At 47.9% G+C, this 19,170-nt stretch overlaps 2 protein-coding genes and 1 long non-coding RNA gene across 6 annotated transcripts; 1 reads left to right on the top strand and 2 right to left on the bottom strand.

Moving 5' to 3' along the window:
• Positions 1 to 748: 748 nt before the first annotated feature.
• KRBA2 (KRAB-A domain containing 2) lies at positions 749 to 8,012 on the bottom strand. The gene is made up of 3 exons (XM_024350497.3): positions 7,902 to 8,012; positions 3,423 to 4,195; positions 749 to 2,498 (listed from the first exon to the last, which is right to left on the bottom strand). The coding sequence occupies exons 2-3, from the start codon at positions 3,511 to 3,513 to the stop codon at positions 1,246 to 1,248; spliced, it is 1,344 nt and encodes a 447-aa protein (XP_024206265.1). The 5' UTR covers positions 3,514 to 4,195; positions 7,902 to 8,012; the 3' UTR covers positions 749 to 1,245.
• LOC107969259 (uncharacterized) lies at positions 5,537 to 14,700 on the top strand. Of its 2 annotated transcripts, none has more exons than XR_008540316.2 (3): positions 5,537 to 5,923; positions 7,724 to 9,281; positions 14,417 to 14,700. It is a non-coding gene; the product is annotated as an uncharacterized LOC107969259 (long non-coding RNA). The 2 variants fall into 2 exon arrangements; XR_008540317.2 differs by having other exon boundaries at positions 5,759 to 5,923; positions 7,724 to 8,950.
• Positions 9,563 to 17,392, bottom strand: RPL26 (ribosomal protein L26). 3 transcript variants are annotated; one of them, XM_009432777.3, is made up of 4 exons: positions 16,489 to 17,392; positions 15,513 to 15,685; positions 13,169 to 13,309; positions 9,563 to 9,732 (listed from the first exon to the last, which is right to left on the bottom strand). In XM_009432777.3, exons 2-4 carry the CDS (start codon positions 15,678 to 15,680, stop codon positions 9,604 to 9,606), a joined length of 438 nt encoding a protein of 145 aa, XP_009431052.1. In that variant the 5' UTR covers positions 15,681 to 15,685; positions 16,489 to 17,392; the 3' UTR covers positions 9,563 to 9,603. The 3 variants fall into 3 exon arrangements, with proteins under 3 accessions (XP_009431052.1, XP_063655851.1, XP_009431054.1); XM_063799781.1 differs by having other exon boundaries at positions 16,361 to 16,498; XM_009432779.4 differs by having other exon boundaries at positions 16,143 to 16,496.
• Between the last annotated feature and the right edge of the window lie 1,778 nt (positions 17,393 to 19,170).

Genomic DNA, 19,170 nt, shown 5'->3' with positions numbered 1-19,170 from the left:
GGCGGAGGCTGCAGTGAGCCCAGATTGTGCCACTGCACTCCAGCCTCAGTGACAGAGCGAGACCCTGTCTCAAAAAAAAAAAAAAAGTCCTGGTTGGGTGTGGTGGCGTGTGCCTGTAATCCTAGCACTTTGGGAGGCCAATCCCTTGGGCCCAGGAGTTTGAGACCAGCCTGGGCAATATAAGGAGACCCTGTCTCTAAAAAAATGAAATAAAATAAAAAAAAAAATAAGTTCAAGTTCAGGTCCCTAGTACCTGTGAATGTCACCTTACTTGGAAAGAGTATTCGCTGATCTAATTAAGGTAAGGATCTCGAGATGAGATCATCCTCATTAGAGTGGGCCCTAAATCCAGTGACATGGATTTGGTGTCCAGTGATGTCTTTACAAGAGACAGGAAAGAATACACACAAGGTATTCCTGTGTATCTCAAGTCAAGTTGTATATGGTAGTCCTTACTTAATAAGGGAAAAGTTCGGGTCTGTGTATTTATTCTTAGGGCTGCCATAAAAAATTATGGCCTTCTCAGGGGAGAAGGCCACATGAAGATAGAAGCAGAGACTGGACTTACACTGTCACAAGCCAAGGAATGCCAAGGATTGCCGATGGCCACTAGAGAAAGGAGAAAGGCATGGAATGGATTCTCCCCCAGAGCCTCCAGAAAGAACCTTACTAACACTTTAATTTCAGACTTTGGGCCTCCAGAACTGTGAGACTCAATTTCTGTTAAGTCACCTACGTGGTGGTAATGTTTTTTTTTTTTTTTTTTGAGACAGAGTCTTGCTTTGTCACCCAGGCTGGAGTGCAGTGGCATGGTCTCGGCTCACTGCAACCTCTGCCTCCTGGGTTCAAGTGATTCTCCTGCCTCAGCCTCCTGGTTAGCTGGGATTACAGGCACACAGCTCCAAGCCTGGCTAATTTCTATATTTTCAGTAGAGACAGGGTTTCATCATGTTGGCCAGGCTAGTCTTGAACTCCTGATCTCAAGTGACCCGCCCACCTCGGCCTCCCAAAGTGCTGGGATTACGGGCATGAGCCCTGCGCCCGGCCAGGTTGTGGTAATTTTTTATGGCAGCCCTAAGAATAAATACACAGACCCGAACTTTTGTCTTTTTGAGCAAGGACTGCCATGTACAACTTGACCTGAGAGTGCAGCCTTCAATCTTTTCCTCTGGGGCCTCTGGCAACAGTTCTCAGATGACTATGCTCAGAGAGACACCTGTGACTGTCCACCCAGCAGCCATCTGTTCACCAGCAGAGGAGACCGGAAGTCCCTTGTGAGGTGCTGGGTTCTGAAGCTTCAGGAGTGGGATCCATGTCATCGTCCATATCAGATCTGTCTGCTCCAATCTCAGCCCTTTCTTCCTGCCTGATCCAAAGGCTATTTTCTAGCTGTTCTTCAGCAATTTCTAGCTCTTCTTCCGTTTGTAAAGTAGCCACAGTTTCCCGGGGCAAGTTTGAGGAATATAGCCCAAATTTGGCTTTACAGCCAAACATTGCCTCAAATGGACTTTGCTGCAAGGAAACGTCGAAAGCCTGATTCCTCACCATCTGCATGAATCGGAGGCCTTTGGCCCAGTGACATGAGTGGTTACTCTGCATCCAGGTACTTATCATGTTCTTTACATCACGGCTTGCTCCTTCCAGGGAGCCCTGGCTTTGGCCAGGGTGGTACTTACCAGATACAATCTTTAGGTCTGGCCACAACTCATTGAGCTCATGAACAACCTGGTTTGTGAACTCAACGCCACTGTCAGAGTCTAACACACTGGGTGTACCAAGAATTGTGAAAATATCTAACAAGACACTGACCACCTCATGGGTCTGTTTGGTTCTTAATGGCCGTAAAATAATAAACTTGGTTGAGTGATCCTGGTAGTATAAAATGAACTTGAACTCACCATCGGCACTTGACTGCATGTCAAGTATTTCAACTTGGCATGTGGAGTCTATGTCCTTAAAAGTCATGGGCTGTGGTGCAAGGCCTCTCTTGGGTACTGGGTTCTTCTGGTGGCACTGTTTACACAGAGTCAGATATAAGACAATAACTTCTTTGGTGACATTCCCATATTTTCCTTGCAGCTCCTTGAGCATGCGTGTCCGCCCACCATGTCCAATACTGAGATGTGTATCATGAAGAATATCAAACAACTCTTCCTTATGTACATAATACCGTATTCGATCACGTTCTCCATGAGTAGCCTCTATCAGTTTCTCTGTGCCCTGTACAGAGATTACATCATATTTTGCTGCACGGCGATAATCACGTGATGACTTCTTCCCTTTTTCTTTAGCTTCTTTAACTTCCTTTATTGTTTGAAAGTACTTTTCTTTGGAAAATACCTTGCTGTTGTAACTTTTGCTTTCTACTAACTTTGTTACACTCATAAGAAACTTTTCTCTCATGTTACTTATCTCCATTTCCATTTCACTTGCATTTGAAACCCCAGGTGGATCATTTCCAGCTCTCTGAGGCATCATGGAGAACTGTAAGAAGGATCCTAAGAAAGGAAGAAAAGAGAACAAAGTTAAATTCACTGACACTCCCACCTGGAAGACTTTCCCTCTAAAGTTCCTCATCAATTCTTTCATCTAATTTTTGAAGATGATTATATGGAAGAATGATAATAGAATAATAGTTAAAAAGCAACTAGAAAGCCAACTAGCACCATCCAAAACCAGAGCATAGCAACAGAATTTGACATCAGTAAAGATCACAAATATGTAGAGGTTTTAGACTTTAGGCAAACAGCAAAAACAATGAAGTCATTAGCTTATAGCAAGAAACCTAATCAACTGGTTTTTATTAATTGAATAGGAGAGAGGATAAACAGAAACTCCTAAGGCAGTAGGCTAAAATCTTACCCTCAGTACCCTTTAAAATAATATAAATGGGAGAACGTTGCTAAAAGGTACCACATAATAACAGCAAACTCTTAAACTGAAATTTGTACCAGGGATTGCTTCTGAGCCTTCCCATGATCAACAGAAACAATTTCTTGGCCAAGCACAGTGGCTCACGCCTGTAATCCCAGCACTTTGGGAGGGCGAGGTGGGCGGATCACTTGAGGTCAGGAGTTCAAGACCAGCCTGGCCAACAGGGTGAAACCCCATCTCTACTAAAAATACAAAATTTAGCCAGGTGTAGTGGCAGGAGCCTGTAATCCCAGCTACTCGGGAGACTGAGGCAGGGAGAACTGCCTGAACCTGGAAGGTGGAGGTTGCAGTGAGCCGAGATTACACCACTGCACTCCAGCCTGGGCGACAAAGCGAGACTGTTTAAAAAAAAAAAAAAATTTCTTATGGCTGAAGAGTCTGTCCTTATCTTGGGGAATCGAGAAGAAAGCTGTGGGGATATTTTTAAATGACGGTTTCCCCTTGACAATTGTCCACAAGATTAATAAAGGAAGATTCTGAGCCCTTACCCTGTGGGACCGTGTTCTCATAACTGTCCAGCATTGTGTCTCTGTAGCAATCCTTTTGAGAGCCTTCTAAATAATTCCAATCTTTGGTCATATTTTCAAATGCTGTTGCTTCCTGAAACAACACTGGCTGCTGCCACAGGGACCATACAGTCTTGGGGCATGGGCTAAAGAGCAGCTTCAGCAGGACTGGGGAAGAGACAAGAGAGGGCACCAGGAAGGAAGGCGTGCAGCATAAAGGACTCTGAAAGCGAGTCAGGTGAATAAATGGAAGAAATAAGAAATAGGTCTCACATCCAACAAGATGAGTACAGCTTCATAGATGAGGGAAAGGAGTTTTGCTTTCCTGGGAGGTCTGTTGGTCTGGCCAGTTTTGACGCTGCCAGAGCTGTAGCCCATGTATTAATCTTTTCAGAATAAAGCAGAGTCCAAGTGAACTTGGGCGCAGGCTTGATGACTCCTAACAGGGGTGGCAGGATCTGTTTCCAATGGAAATATTATATCTGTGTACATAAAGATATGTCAGGAGATTATCCTGCAGAAAAGAGATACCCCAAATGGAGTCTACCTGCCACTGTGATCAGATAATTCCTTAGGGAGAGAACTTGATACTCAGTTGTCTAAACTGGGATTCCTTAGTCAGAACAGCTGTAAGACAGGATGGTGATGAGGCCAGGGGAGTTCACATGAGGACTGCAGGAATTCCAGCAAGCTTAGGAAAACAGGATCCCGAGATCCCAGCTGTCAGATGCAGAGCGGAGGGGCAGGGCAGAATCCTGAGAAGCAGAGAAAGATGGAAACTTTTAAAGTCTCTGAGCAAGAGTCTCAGTTAAGTGGGGCCTGCTTCCAGGTCCTAAAGGTCCTTCAGTAAAAGGGCTTCAAACTCCCCTCCTCAGCATTGCTAGTTAATCATGAATATTCCTGATTCTAAGACATTACTGATTGTAAATCACTAACTTAACAACAACTTTCTTTTGAGAGGAAAAACAGTGTGTATTAAATGAATGTATTGATAAGACACATCCAAAATTTAAAATGTGAAAAATATGCATTTTCATTCTTTTTCTTTTGTATTTTTTTATAGAGATGGGGTTTTGCCATGTTGCAAAAAACCCAGGCCGGTCTCGAACTCCTGGGCTCTAGTGATCCACCTGCCTCAGCCTCCCAAAGTGAGGTTTTGCCATGCTGGCCAGGCTAGTCCTCGAACTTCTAGCCTCAAGTGATCTGCTCGTTTTGGCCTCCCAAAGTGTTGGAATTACAGGTGTGAGCCAGCACACCCAGCCGGTCCTACTAGTTCTAACAGACTTGAAACCACAAGGTATTCAATGGAATCCAGAAAAAGCACCTTCCAGATTCCTTTCTGAAACCAGCATCTCTCAGAACCTGAGTGCTGTGTTGGTTGTTATTTGAGTCCCTTCAGGGGACCGCAAAGGAAGGGAAAGCCTCATCTTCATTCTATAAAATAATGAAGGCAACTGGGCATGGTGGCTCATGCCCGTAATCCTAACACTTTGGTAGGCCAAGGTGAGAGGATTGCTTGAGGCCAGGAGTTCAAGACCAACCTAGTCAACATAGTGAGACCGTCTCTAAAAATAAAAAAAAGAAAAAGAAAAAAGAATGAAGGCAACAGGCTAGAAACAATTTATAATCAAAAGATGTAGAATCTCAGTCTTTAGTAGAGGTACAGTCCTTACTATACCATGAAATTCTACAGTAGAGTCCAGGGTCTACAATTGTCTAATAGACCTATTTTGGTTGGTCCATCTAGTGATTTTAAAAAAATTTATCTCCCTCTCCCTCTCTCCGTCTCCACGGTCTCCCTCTCTCTCCACGGTCTCCCTCTGATGCCGAGCCGAGGCTGGACTGTACTGCCGCCATCTCGGCTCACTGCAACCTCCCTGCCTGATTCTCCTGCCTCAGCCTGCCGAGTGCCTGGGATTGCCCGCAGGCGCCACCATGCCTGACTGGTTTTTGTATTTTTTGGTGGAGACGGGGTTTCGCCGTGTTGGCCGGGCTGGTCTCCAGCTCCTGACTGCGAGTGGTCTGCCTGCCTCGGCCTCCTGAGGTGCCGGGATTGCAGACGGAGTCTCGCTCACTCAGTGCTCAATGTTGTCCAGGCTGGAGTGCAGTGGCGTGATCTCGGCTCGCTACAACCTCCACCTCCCAGCCGCCTGCCTTGGCCTCCCAAAGTGCCGAGATTGTAGCCTCTGCCCGGCCGCCACCCCGTCTGGGAAGTGAGGAGCGTCTCTGCCTGGCCGCCCATCGTCTGGGATGTGAGGAGCCCCTCTGCCCGGCCGCCCAGTCTGGGAAGTGAGGAGCCTCTTCCCGGCCGCCATCCCGTCTGGGAAGTGAGGAGCGTCTCTGCCCAGCCGCCCATCGTCTGAGATGTGGGGTGCGCCTCTGCCCCGCCGCCCCGTCTGGGATGTGAGGAGCGCCTCTGCCCGGCCGCGACCCAGTCCGGGAACTGAGGAGTGTCTCTGCCCTACCGCCACCCCGTCTGGGAGGTGAGGAGCGTCTCTGCCCTGCCGCCCCGTCTGAGAAGTGAGGAGCCCCTCCGCCCGGCAGCCGCCTGTCTGGGAAGTGAGGAGCCCCTCCGCCCGGCAGCCGCCCCGTCCAGGAGGGAGGTGGGGGGCAGCCCCCGCCCAGCCGGCCGCCCTGTCTGGGAAGTGAGGAGCCCCTCTGCCGGGCCGCCACCCTGTCTGGGAGGTGTACCCAACAGCTCATTGAGAACGGGCCATGGTGACAATGGCGGGTGTGTCGAATAGAAAAGGGGGAAATGTGGGGAAAAGAAAGAGAAATCAGATTGTTACTGTGTCTGTGTAGAAAGAAGTAGACATAGGAGACTCCATTTTGTTCTGTACTAAGAAAAATTCTTCTGCCTTGGGATGCTGTTAATCTATAACCTTACCCCCAACCCCGTGCTCTCTGAAACACGTGCTGTGTCCACTCAGGGTTAAATGGATTAAGGGTGGTGCAAGATGTGCTTTGTTAAACAGATGTTTGAAGGCAGCATGCTCGTTAAGAGTCATCACCACTCCCTAATCTCAAGCACCCAGGGACACAAACACTGCGGAAGGCCGCAGGGTCCTCTGCCTAGGAAAACCAGAGACCCTTGTTCACATGTTTATCTGCTGACCTTCCCTCCACTATTGTCCTATGACCCTGCCAAATCCCCCTCTGCGAGAAACACCCAAGAATGATCAATAAATACTAAAAAAAAAAAAAAAAAAAAAAAAAAAAATTTGAATGATTCGGCCGGGCGTGGGGGCTCACACCTGTAACCCCAGCACTTTAGGAGGCGGAGGTGGGTGGATTACAAGGTCAGGAGATCGAGACCATCCTGGCTAACACGGTGAAACCCCGTCTCTACCAAAAATACAAAAAATTAGCTGGGCATGGTGACGAGCGCCTGTAATCCCAGGAGGCTGAGGCAGGAGCATGACATGAACCCGGGAGGTGGAGCTTGCAGTGAGCCGAGATCGTGCCACCGCACTCCAGCCTGGGCGACAGAGCCAGACTCTGTCACCAAAAAAAAAAAAAAAAAAATTCAATGTTTCACCTATATTTACAGATTGGGAGATTTCACATAAAAATCTTCATTTCTTTCTTTCTTTTTTGAGACAGAGTTTTGCTCTGTCATCCAGGCTGGAGTGCAGTGGTGCGATCCCGGCTCACTGCAAGCTCCGCCTCCCGGGTTCACGCCATTCTCCTGCCTCAGCCTCCCGAGTAGCTGGGACAACAGGTGCCCGCCATCGCACCTGGCTAATTTTTTGTATTTTTACTAGACGGGGTTTCACCGTGTTAGCCAGGATGGTCTCGATCTCCTGACCTCGTGATCCACCCGCCTCGGCCTCCCAAAGTGCTGGGATTACAGGCGTGAGCCACTGCGCCCAGCCTCGATTTCTGGCTTTCTTGAAAAGGCAACGTTCTGGCTGCACTGGCGGCATTGCTGCCTGGCAATAGCTGGCTGTGATGGAGAGGCGGCATCTTCCTTTGGATCAAGCTTGTCCTACCTGTGGCCTGTGGGCCGCATGCAGCCCAGGACGTCGGGACCTACTAACCTATTCATCTTACTTGCCCACTCCTGCAGATTTCTAAGCTTTCAATATCTTTTTTCTTTCATTTTTTTTTTTTTTTTGAGAGGGTAGGGTCTCACTTTGTCACCCAGGCTGGAGTACAGTGGCATGATCACGGCTCCCAGGGTCAAGGCATCCTCTACCGCAGCCTCCCAAGTAGCTGGGACTACAGGCATGCGTCACCAGGCCCAGCTAATTTTTTCTTTTCTTTTCTTTTCTTTTTTGTAGAGACGGGGTCTCATTATGTTGCCCGAGGCTTCAGTATCTTTTCCAAAGCAACATGAAAGAAACGCGACCGTAAATCAATCAGCTTCTTGGTGTGATCTATGTGACGGCTAGGTGATAAACGAGTTGGTCAGAGAAAACTGGAAATATTTCCAAAGCCATGTTTACTCCCTTCACCCACCTGTGAGTCTTTGCCTTGGCTGTTTCCGACTCGGAATGTTCTCGCATTGATCCTCCCAATCACAGCCAGCTGAAACCAGCCTCCTTCCTGACGTATTCAGTAACTTCAGCCGATTGCCATCTCTCCTTCATCTCAACAACCTGTACCACACTCACTGGAGCACTTGGCTTTGCATCTTTAGTCGACCGGTTCAGATGTATACAACCTATAAGGTAGGGGCGGAGGCTACTACCTGCCTGTACCCCCTTTGGAGGGCCCACGAATACAGAGCTGAGCACAAAAGATGTTTAAAGGACATTTTGTCAAAAATGTCGCTTACAGGTAGGTCGTTATTAGCAAGGTAGAGCAGCGGTACGGCCGAGTCTACGCTTGGGAATTCATTTGCTGACTCTTATCATTTACTGACTAAAGCAAAGTTACTGAGGCCTCAGTTTCCTCATCTACAACCCGGGGAGATGACCAGTACCCATCACAATCGATTGCTATGAAGATTCAATGATAATGCAGATAAGGCATTTAATACAGTGTCCCCTCACCGTCCACACCACGCGGGCACGCCCGCTTATTCCTGAGGACCGGGCTGGGATGTCGCCTCCTTTGTGTAGCCTTCCTACCCTGACTTCGCAGACTGCTCCCACCGCCTGGATCCATGCCCGTCCACCCGCCAGCTCAGGGCTGAACGGCTGAGGCGGGCGCGCGGTGGAGAAAAGAGCCGCAGACTGAGGAAGGTCGAGAAGGAGAAAGGGACACACCAGACGCGGCGTCTGAATCCCCCTCCACCCAGAGGCCCCAGAGCAGCACCTCCGCCCCACCTCCCGCCCGCTCCGCCGGAAGCCAGTCAGCGCCAGCCGGAAGCCCCGCCCCCTAGAGGCACCGCGGATAGGAGGAGCTCCCGCTCTTCGCTCAGCGGACCGCACTGCGGACACCGTGCAGCGCTGTTCACCCAGATGCCAGCTGTGACCTTGGCTAAGCCAGTGACTTAACTCGGGCCCGTTCCCCATTCCCACGTTGTTGCCAAGTCTCCAGCCTGGAAAGTAAACGGGCTTCAGGTATCCTGTTTAGATCCTTAAGGAACGGCAGGAGCACACACACTGCTGCCACCTCACACCTTTTCACTTCATCCTGACGAAGCTGCAGTTTAGTTCATATTTTAACTCAAAGACGTGTTAGGTTTTGGTTTGATGGCACTCATCCAGCACTTGTGCAGAAAACAAGGTAAAGGGGGCCCATGGGTCTATCAGATAACCTGAACCCGAGACCTCTCAATCTGGAGGAACAGCTTGAAGAAGTGATCTAGAAGCTATAAAGTCACAGAAGCTTCTTATCCTATTGAAAGCAAGACTTCCTATCCAATGGCAATACAAACTTTTACACAGTAAGGTAAAAAATATAGCCTGTCCATATAGCAACCTATCCATAGTAAGAAAGTTAAAAGACAGGTTCAAGAGGAAGTGTTTCCAACTAGCTTTTCTTATAGGCCTTCTTCTTCTCAATGACACCCCTCCAGCTTCTGATACATCCTCAAATGCTGCTGCCCACTATAAAAAAAATCTCATCAGTCCTGATTTCAGAAAAATTTTAGACCAACAAATCAGAGGTAAGAGACTGATCCACTGAAAACTAGGGAGTGTCCTAAATCACCACGCACAAAACACAGGCTCTTTGTTTCAAGTTTTAATCAAAGCTTGTATATAAGATTACTTTATTCCTGCATCTTCTCAATGGTTTCTTCCTTGTATTTGCCCTTTTCCTTTCCTACTTGGCGAGATTTGGCTTTCCGTTCAAGGATCTTTTTGCGGTCTTTGTCCAGTTTTAGCCTAGTGATAACCACCTGCAGAAAAATAAGAAAAAAACACTCCCAAGCTTTAAATAATCACTAAAACACAAGGGAAAGCCCAACATTCAATACCATTTCCCAAACCTGGGGTAGGTGGATACCTAATAAGAAAAGATTAGTTAACTTTTAAAAAACTCCAGAAATCACTCTTTAGCCATCAAACCTGGCTTATTTACTAATTTCCTACCAACAAAGGAGAAAAGGCAAGATGGTATCAGTAATTCTTAAAGCCTCTTCTGTGCTTCATTATAAGATTTGTTTCTTTTTCACTGAGAAATATATGATTCTGCTCTTCTCACTACAGTTTTACAAGCTGTCATATACAAATATATTTGTTTCCAAAGTAACTTCAGCCTGGGTGCGGTGGTTCATGCCCCCAATCCCAGCACTTTGGGAGGCAGAGGCAGGCGGATCACCTGAGGTCAGGAGTTTGAGACCAGTCTGGCCAACACGGTGAAACCCCTTCTCTACTAAAAATACAAAAATTAGCTGGGTATGGTGGCACATGCCTGTAATCCCAGCTACCTGGGAGGCTGAGGCAGGAAAATCTCTGGAACCCTGGGGGGGCGGAGGCTGCAGTGAGCTGAGATGGTGCTATTGCACTCCAGCCTGGGCGATCAATTGAGACTTCATCTGCACTTCCAGGCTGGGCGACAAGAGCAAAACTCTGTCCAAAACAAAACAAACAAACAAAAACCCCACCCCCAAACAGAAAAATAATAAAGTAACTTCAGAATTTTAATGCTAGAAATTAAAGGTAGCATCCACACATAATTCCACCTGCAAAATCTTTAGTGAGAAGATGACAATACAGATCTTACTCCAACAGTTCCAATCCTAAAAGACATCCAAATTATGATAAATTTTAGTCTTATGAATGCGAGGAAAGGGTGAAAAGAGGTGCTGGAAATACAGCATGCAGACCAAACAAAAATCTCCAGTCACTGAACTCATTCTAGTATAGGGAGCCTGAAAACATTTACAAGTGAATCTACATCACTTTGATAGAGAAAGAAGGCAAGTGTGAGGAGGCCGAGGGGCTTTCTACAGTGATCAAGCAAAGCCCTACATTTGAACAGAGACCTAAAGTGGTGAGCTATCTATCTATGCACAGGTATCTGGAAGAGAACAGCAAGCTGAAAGGTTCAAAGGCAGGAGATTATCAAGTTTCATAGGTGTTTCTCTCAAACTTGAATAAGAATCAACTGGAGGGCTTATTAAAACATACACCTGGGTCATAAGCCCTAATTTTGCCTCAGTAGGCCTGGGCTCTTAGAATTTATAATTCTACCAAGTTGCTAGGAGGCGAGCAGACTAGAACATATAGAATGGAAAAAGATGTCAGAAGTAAGGGAAGATCAGTTAAGGTCTTTTTTTTCTTTTTTTTTTGAGATGGCGTTTTCACTCATTGCCTAGGCTGGAGTGCAATGGTGCGATCTCGGCTCACTGCAACCTCCGCCTCCCCAGTGCAAGTGATTCTCCTGCCTCAGCCTCCCAAGTAGCTGGGATTCCAGGCGCGTGCCACCACGCCTGGCTATTTTTTTTGTATTTTTAGTAGAGATGGGGTTCACCAGTTGGCCAGGCTGGTCTTGAACTCCTGACCTCAGGTGATCTGCTCGCCTCGGCCTCCCAAAGTGTTGGGATTACAGGCGTCAGCCACTGTGCCCGGCCAGATCAGTTAAGGTCTTACAAGCCAATGTGATGGCAAAGAGCAGACAGAATTCTAGGTATTATAATGAGACAGCAGTCCACAGATCTTATAAACTGATGTGGGGTATATAATAAATCAGTCAAAATGACATTTTTGGTTGGACAAGGCAGCTTACGACTATAATCCCAACACGTTGGGAGGCCTAGGTGGGAAGATAGCTTCCGGCTAGGAGTTCGAGACCAGCACCTGGGTAACACTTGCATGAGCCCGTATTAAAAAAATTTTTAAATGACATTTTGGCCTGAGCAATTAGGAAGATAGAGAGCTGCCATGCACTATGATGGTTTGAACATGCCAAGTTTGGGATACTAATTAGATATCTAAGTTGAACTGCGCAATTGCCAGTTGGATATTGAGTATAGAGTTTAGGGGAAGAGGAGAGTCCTAAGACTGGAATGAGACATGAAGATGATGACTGAGTTACTCAAAGATCGACCGTCACATGCTGCACTAACATCTACAGTACAAAAAGACTAAGAATCTGCTACCAAACTGGTGACCTTTTGAAACAACTTATCTGGTGAGGAGATGACTGGAGTAGGAAAAATGACTGGAGTAGGTTAAGGAATGGGGAAGTCCTTACTCTTAAGAGATACACACTGAAGTAATTACAGGTGAAGTGTCATGATCTTTTTTTAGTAAATTCACTGGGGGTGGAGAAAATGGATAAAGAACACATGACGAAATTTTAATAGAGAATTCTAGGTCAGAGATATACAGGTGTTTTACTATACCAGCCTTTTGACTTCTCTGAGGTTTAAAAATTACATTTATTGGCTGGGTGCAGTGGCTCACGCCTGTAATCCCAGCACTTTGGGAGGCAGAGGCGGGTAGATCACGAGGTCAGGAGATTGAGACCATCCTGGCCAACATGGTGAAACCCCATCTCTACTAACAAACACAAAAAATTAGCTGGGCGTGGTGGCAGGCGCCTGTAGTCCCAGCTACTGGGGAGGCTGAGGCAGGAGAGTGGCATGTACCCGGGAGGCGGAGCTTGCAGTGAGCCGAGATTGCGCCACTGCACTCCAGCCTGGGCGACAGAGCAAGACTCCGTCTCAAAAAAAAAAAAAGAAAAAAGAAAAAAGAAAAACCAGGGCCAAAGTGCCATTTCATCTTACAAAAACCTACTTCCCAAATTTTAAGATCTATGAATTATTGATTGTTGATCAGCTTACTAATAGCTTTTGAAGAAAAAGCACATTTAATATACGTAATGGGATGGGCATGGTGGCTCATACCTGTAATCCCAGCACTTTAGGAGGCTGAGGCAGGCAAATCACCTGAGGTCAGGAGTTCAAGACCAGCCTGGCCAACATGGTGAAACTTTGTACTAAGAAGTACAAAAATTAGCCGGGTGTAGTGGTGCACGCATGTAGTCACAGCTACACTCAGGAGGCTGAGGCGGGAGAATCGCTTGCACTTGGGAGGTGGAGGCTGCAGTGAGCCGAGATTGTGCCACTGCACTCCGGCCTGGGTGACAGAGCAAGACTGTCTCAAAAACAAACTAACAGAAACATAATGACCGTTAACACTTTGATGTCAGAAACATTTTAAATGGTATTAGAATTTTCAATACAAGTGCAGTAGTATTTACTTTAAAATGTTTTTTTCCAGCACATGTAAAATCAAGGACTATTTCTATGGGCTTGCTCTGTAAACAATCACGTCAACAATAATTGCCATAATTTCCTTCTCTCAAGCATTCTCAAAAACACCTACCTTGCTGGGGTGAATGCCTACGTGGACAGTTGTGCCATTAGCCTTTTCCCGCTGCACCCGTTCAATGTAGATAACATATTTCTTCCTGTAAACCTGGACTACTTTGCCAATTTGCTGACCTTTATAGTGTCCACGTACCACCTAAGAGCAAATTCAAAAGTAACAAATATTTGAATAAAAGATTAACCTTGTAAATCAAGTAAACAAACTCATGCATACACCATTCACCCTATCATTATATTAAAAGATTAAAAAAAAGAGCCCACTTCGGCAACCTGTAAGAAGTTGACAACAAGGAATCTGTTACTCCATCTCAAAAGCAGCAACAGACCAAGAGTATTTAAATCTGAACCCATTAATGTGTGCAACCTAGTGCTAGTCAGAGGGCAGCAACAAATGCTTAACGGAACAAACCAATTCTTTCCCAAAGGTTAGCGGACAGGAATCCCAGTGGTCCTCAGTTTGTGAGGACAAGTGTTTCTGAACAGATTCTTCTTCCCAGTTTGTGACTTTCTTGCATTGGTATGTACTGAAAACAGAGATGACTGTTTTCAAGGTCTACTGGCAAGTTTAGCACTACTGCAGCAGGGTCCAATGGCTGTTCTCAACCCACACTGCTTATTTGGGAACCCATTTCATCTTTTTGAAATAGGCATGAAAAAATATTGATGGTGTGTATGTAAATGGCTTTAGAGACTGCCTGAATTCTTTAATCACTAGCTGCACTACAGATTACACCTAAGGGTCATTTATAGAAACCTTCACCTAAATAGATGCAACAAATTATTTACCTGTAAGCGCAAACGATAACGTGACTGTGCTTCAGTTACAGCTCCTGAATCTAGATTGGGAGCAATTCTGTTTACTGGTCCTCAACTGCCTCTTCAATGACCAAACATTGAAACCTCCTTTGCAAAAATTGCCAACAGTGAGAAAATTACAGCAGTTAAAGAGAACTGACCTAACTCCCATCTTGCTTCTAACCTCCAAGATGTCCTTGTTCATTCCTGGGCATAGACCAAACTAACTTTGGGAGGAACTTAGTCTACAGTTTAACTTTGAAACAAAGATGCTCACAGTCCTTTCCTGAAACAAACCCCCTTCTTGCCTGGGTACCAGACTGCCTTTGTAGGCTAACAAATTAGCTGCAAGACTAGAAATTACAGTTTAGGCAGCTAGAGGCTTCCCCAATTGCTCCTAGAGATAACACACTGTAAAGCCTAAGATTTGCGTGATTTTTTTTTTCAGACCCTGCACTGATGGATCCGCTGGTGCCACCCAGATCAATAAACTGGCTCATCTGATCTTGTGGCCCCCATTCAGGAACCAACTCAGAGCAAGAAGACAGCTTCAACTCCCTATGCCTTCATCTCTGATACGACCTATCAACACGCCCCACTCCCTGGCCCCCTACCTGCCAAATTATCCTTAAAAAAACTCCCATCCCTAAATTTTCCGGGAGAATGATTTGAGTAATTAACTCTGGTCTCTTGTTCTGGCTCTGCATGAATTAAACTCTTTCTCTATTGCAATTCCTGTCTAGATAAATCGGCTCTATATGGACAGCAGGCAAAATGAGCCTGCTGGGTAGTCACAATATATTGATAAAAGGATAATCCCAAAGCAATGTTCTGATTATGTCACCTAATTATGGTCACATCATCTGACGTTTGAGGAAACTGATCTTCGGGCAGGATCCCCAGGAGTTGGAGACCAATCTGGGCAGTAAAGTGAGACCCCTCTCTACAGAAACAAAAAAAAGGTCCTACATGGGAGCATCACTTGAGCCCAGAAGAGCCATGACCACGCAACTGCACTCCAGTCTGGGTAAGAGTGAGACCCCATCTCAGCCGGGCGCGGTGGCTCACGCCTGTAATCCCAGCACTTTGGGAGGCTGAGGCGGGCGGATCACCTGACGTCAGGAGTTCGAGACCAGCCTGCCCAACATGGTGAAACCCCGCCTCTACTAAAAACACAAAAATTAGCCGAGCCGTGGTGGCGGGCGCTTGTAATCCCAGCTACTCGGGAGGCTGAGGCAGGAGAATCGCCTGAACCCGGGAGGCGAAGGTTGCAGTGAGCTGAGATCGCACCACTGCACTCCAGCCTGGGGGACAAGAGCGAGACTTCGTCTCAAAAAAAAAAAAAAAAATTGATCTTCACCAAATAATACAATTAAAAACTGAAAAGCAGCTTACTTACTGTTTTTTGGTCCCTGGCTCAACTCATCTTGCCATTCTTTGGGAGCAAGAGTCTCAGAAGCATCTTTCTCAGGAATGCAATCCCTCTTCTAAGCTAAGTGCGTAAAATATCCATCAAGACAACGAGAACAAGTAGGGATACACACCTGAACTTCATCATCCTTTCGGATGGGCATGGATCGCACGTTGTACTTCTGTCTCAGCTCTTTGGAAAGAGGGGAAGACATAATCTTCCTTCGAATGTGGGAAGGTGCATTGAAATGCCTTTTGCGATTCTTGCTTCGGTCGGAAGTCACAAAGGGATTAAACTTCATTTTGGCTAAATAAAAAGTTAAAAAGACTCTTAAATGACCAAAATCTCATCCAGCTTCCAAACAACCGCAATGATTTTATCTTGATAGTCTAGAATGATCATAGGCAGTGTCATGTTGTGCAACTTCAACAAAAACTGATCGGAAGGGCCTATCAACCGAAGCTCGAAACTTTTTATTTTTTGTTTTATTCGGGTGTTTTCCGTATATGTTTACGGACTAAAGACTTTTGCATCAAAAACACTTGTCCTAGTTATAAAACCTTTTAGTTACACTCTCCCAACTCCTCAAGTAGTGCCTGAGGAAATCAAGACTGGACTTACATCTCTGCTGAGCAGACCGACAACGCAATTCTCTTAACTATAACCTCACGTTTTAGAAGGTACAATCAACGTTCATCTTCTACAGGCTTAAGAGTGAATACGTATAGCCCCGCCAAAATGAATAAGGCCCACCAACCCGAACCTGGAAAAGCCTGCACACGTCTCGGGTCCTAAAAGCCTCCCAGTGGGCAAGTGTGGTCTGGAAATTCCGTGAAGACTTTACCGAGAAGTTACTTCGAGACCATTCTCTAGGAAACGACACTACCCAGACTCCAGACTATTTCCACAGGCTCCCTTCCCTCAGCTCGTTTTCGAGTCCCTAAATCCCCGGTCCCTCCATCCATCTCCGGCCCAGCGAACCATCCCAGTCTCTCCTTCCTGGCTGCAACTCGGCCGACGAGAGACTCTCGGGGTCCCCGCGGTCGGAAGCCACCATGCCCAAGAACGGATGGCTGCTGATTACACCCGCTTGCCCGCCGAATCCTTACCCGCTCCCGCTTCGGTGATGGCCGCAAAAGGGAAGAGAACTACACGCTGCTTCCGGTTCTGTAAGTTTACCAAAGATCTCGCGAGACCTATGTCTCTCGGAGCGAGAGGGGCGCGGAGTTTGAGCGAGGGGAGTAAACTGGGAAATAAATTTATGGCTAGTGTCACCTACTGGCTAGGAGGGGAACTGCGAGGGATTGCAAAACTCCCCTCCTCCAGGTCCTAGTGTCTCCCTTCCGAGACCCGGGTGCTGCCGCTGAATCCTCTGGGAAGGGTAGTCCCGGGGCTATTGGCTAAGGCTGCTCAGGGTCCAACTGCCCCTGGGGATGGTGAAGGAACGAGCGGCCCCAGGAGACCGCCCAGGAGACCCGCTGGTACCTTCACTCCCAGGTGCCGGGGTGGGGGCCGGCACCCCTTAGCCGGGGAAGCGCAGGCCCTGCTTCTGGCCGCCAGGAGGCGCGGGGACGCCGGCCGGCCGGTCGCCTGGGTCCCTGCACTCACCGTCCCCTCCCGCCCGTGGCGTGGGCGCGGCCAGCGTGCCGGTACTTTAACGAGCTCCACCGCGACGCCGGCCACCGCCCCTGCACCTGGGCGTCTGCTGACCGCACAGCAGGGCCCGCCAGAGATTCAGTTCTGGGTGGTGAGGGGCCTTGCGAGGACCAGGGCCACCGATCGCCGCCTGCCCCCGCGGAAATAGGTCCAAGGCCGCGTTTCCAAGGCGCCCCCAGTGCTGTGGGAGGTGCTGGTCCAGACCACGCTTCGAAGGAGCCAGGCGAGAGGAAGCCTCTCGGTGCGGGGAGCTGCGCGGGTTTCTAAATGCTCGGCCTGTTTGCGTCCAGTTCAGGACCAGACGGAAGCCGTGCGCTCCCTGCAAATGGTTTCTTTTCTTCTTCTTCGTGTGTGTGTGTGTGTGTGTGTGTGTGTGTGTGTGTGTGTGTGTGTCTTTTTCTTCTTTTTGAGACAGTTTCGCTCTTGTTGCTCAGGCTGGAGCGCACTGGCACGATCTCCACTCACTGCAACCTCCGCCTCCCGGGTTCTCCTGCCTCAGCCTCCTGAGTAGCTGGGATTACAGGCACCCGCCACCACGCCCGGCTAATTTTTGTAGTTTCAGTAGAGACGAGGGTTCACCATGTTGGCCAGGCTGGTCTCGAACTCTCGACCTCAGGCAATCCGCCCGCCTCAGCCTCCCAAAGTGCTGGGATTACAGGCGTGAGCCACCGCGCCCGGCCCCTGCAAATGGTTTCTGAGGCAGCGGCAGTGCAGCAGGCACCGGCGCTGAACGGCTTCTGCTGAATGAATGACACGGGTGTCACAGTGACAGAGGACAGGCGTTTCACAAGAATACCGAAGACGTAGTGAGCCTTCTGAGTGTGGGGACGCTCTTCTCTACACTTTACATCATGAATTCTTTTAATCCACAAAATGGCTCTGTTGTTGCTGGTATTATTGTCCCCATTTTACAGATTGGGCAACTCAGCCACAGAGAAATGAGAGGAACTTGGTGCAAGGTTATACAGGACCCATAAGTCACAGCAGAACCCGTGCAGGCTGGCTCCCCGGCCTCTTCTGGGAACTGTATATGGCCCCAATTTGTGGGAGCCTCATAGTCAGGACTGCCCAGAGGATGGTCAGCAACGAACATGCGTTTTCATGATTTAAAAATAGTTGTGTTCTTAAATATGCTGTGAAGGAAGTAGCCCTAGATTTTATTCATCATTGAAAAATTCAGCAAGAATTCCTCTGCTGCGACTCTTTTCAACAAATATTTATGAGGCTTCTTTCCTGGGCCAGCCCTGAAACTAGACACTGGCGATGCAAAATAGGTCAAAGTTTGTGCCTGCAGGAAGTTTACTGTCTATAAGAGATAGACAAGGGAATCAACAGCCACGAGACCACAGGAAAAGTGCTCGCTGAGCCAGCTGCCCTTGCTGTCTCTGTGATTCAGGAGCAGAAGGGAGCTCTGGGGTCAGGGAAGACTTCTGAGGTGAGGTCAGCATTGACTGGAATTGGAAGAATGTTAGCATTCGCTCCACAAGGCAGTAGGAATTGCTTGAAGGAAGGCTTGGAGGTGTGAAGCAGCGTGACTCGCGTTTTCCAGGAACCAGGTCCTTGCCGCTGAAGAGAGGCATTTAGACGGGAGCCCAGGGGTTCTAGGGCTGAGCTGAGTGTGATTTGGGTCTGGAAGTCCTAGGGAGCTGCCGAAGGTGCCTGCCTTCTTTCCTTGCCTTGCCTTTCTGGCCTTCACGTTGTCACTCCTTCTCTTTCTTCCTACTGTCCTTACTAGTTTCCCAACTCCCTTCCTGTTCGGGTGTCCCCATCGTCTTCCTGTCTTCCCACCAAGACCCTCTCTGTTTCCTCAGCCCTCACATCCTCTGCTGACACCCTACTCTCCCAGGCCTTCCTTTCTTTCTCCCTCTGTTCAATACCGAGCCTCAAAATGAAACCTTCAGGCCGGGCATGGTGGCTCACGCCTGTAATCCTAGCACTTTGGGAGGCTGAGGCAGGCAGACTTGAGGTCAGAAGTTAAGGCCAGAAGTTTAAGACCAGCCTGGCCAGCATGGCGAAACCCCATCTCTACTAAAAAAAAAAAAAAAAATTAGCCGGGCGTGGCGGTGTGCACCTGTAATCCCAGCTACTCGGGAGGCTGAGGCAGGAGAATCGCATGAACCTGGGAGGCGGAGCTT

The sequence above is a fragment of the Pan troglodytes genome, chromosome 19 (assembly GCF_028858775.2).
Source record: "Pan troglodytes isolate AG18354 chromosome 19, NHGRI_mPanTro3-v2.0_pri, whole genome shotgun sequence".
Classification (NCBI taxonomy): Eukaryota; Metazoa; Chordata; class Mammalia; order Primates; family Hominidae; genus Pan; species Pan troglodytes.
The sequence above is the reverse complement of the archived record's forward strand: the minus strand, read 5'-3'. Positions and strand labels throughout refer to the sequence as shown.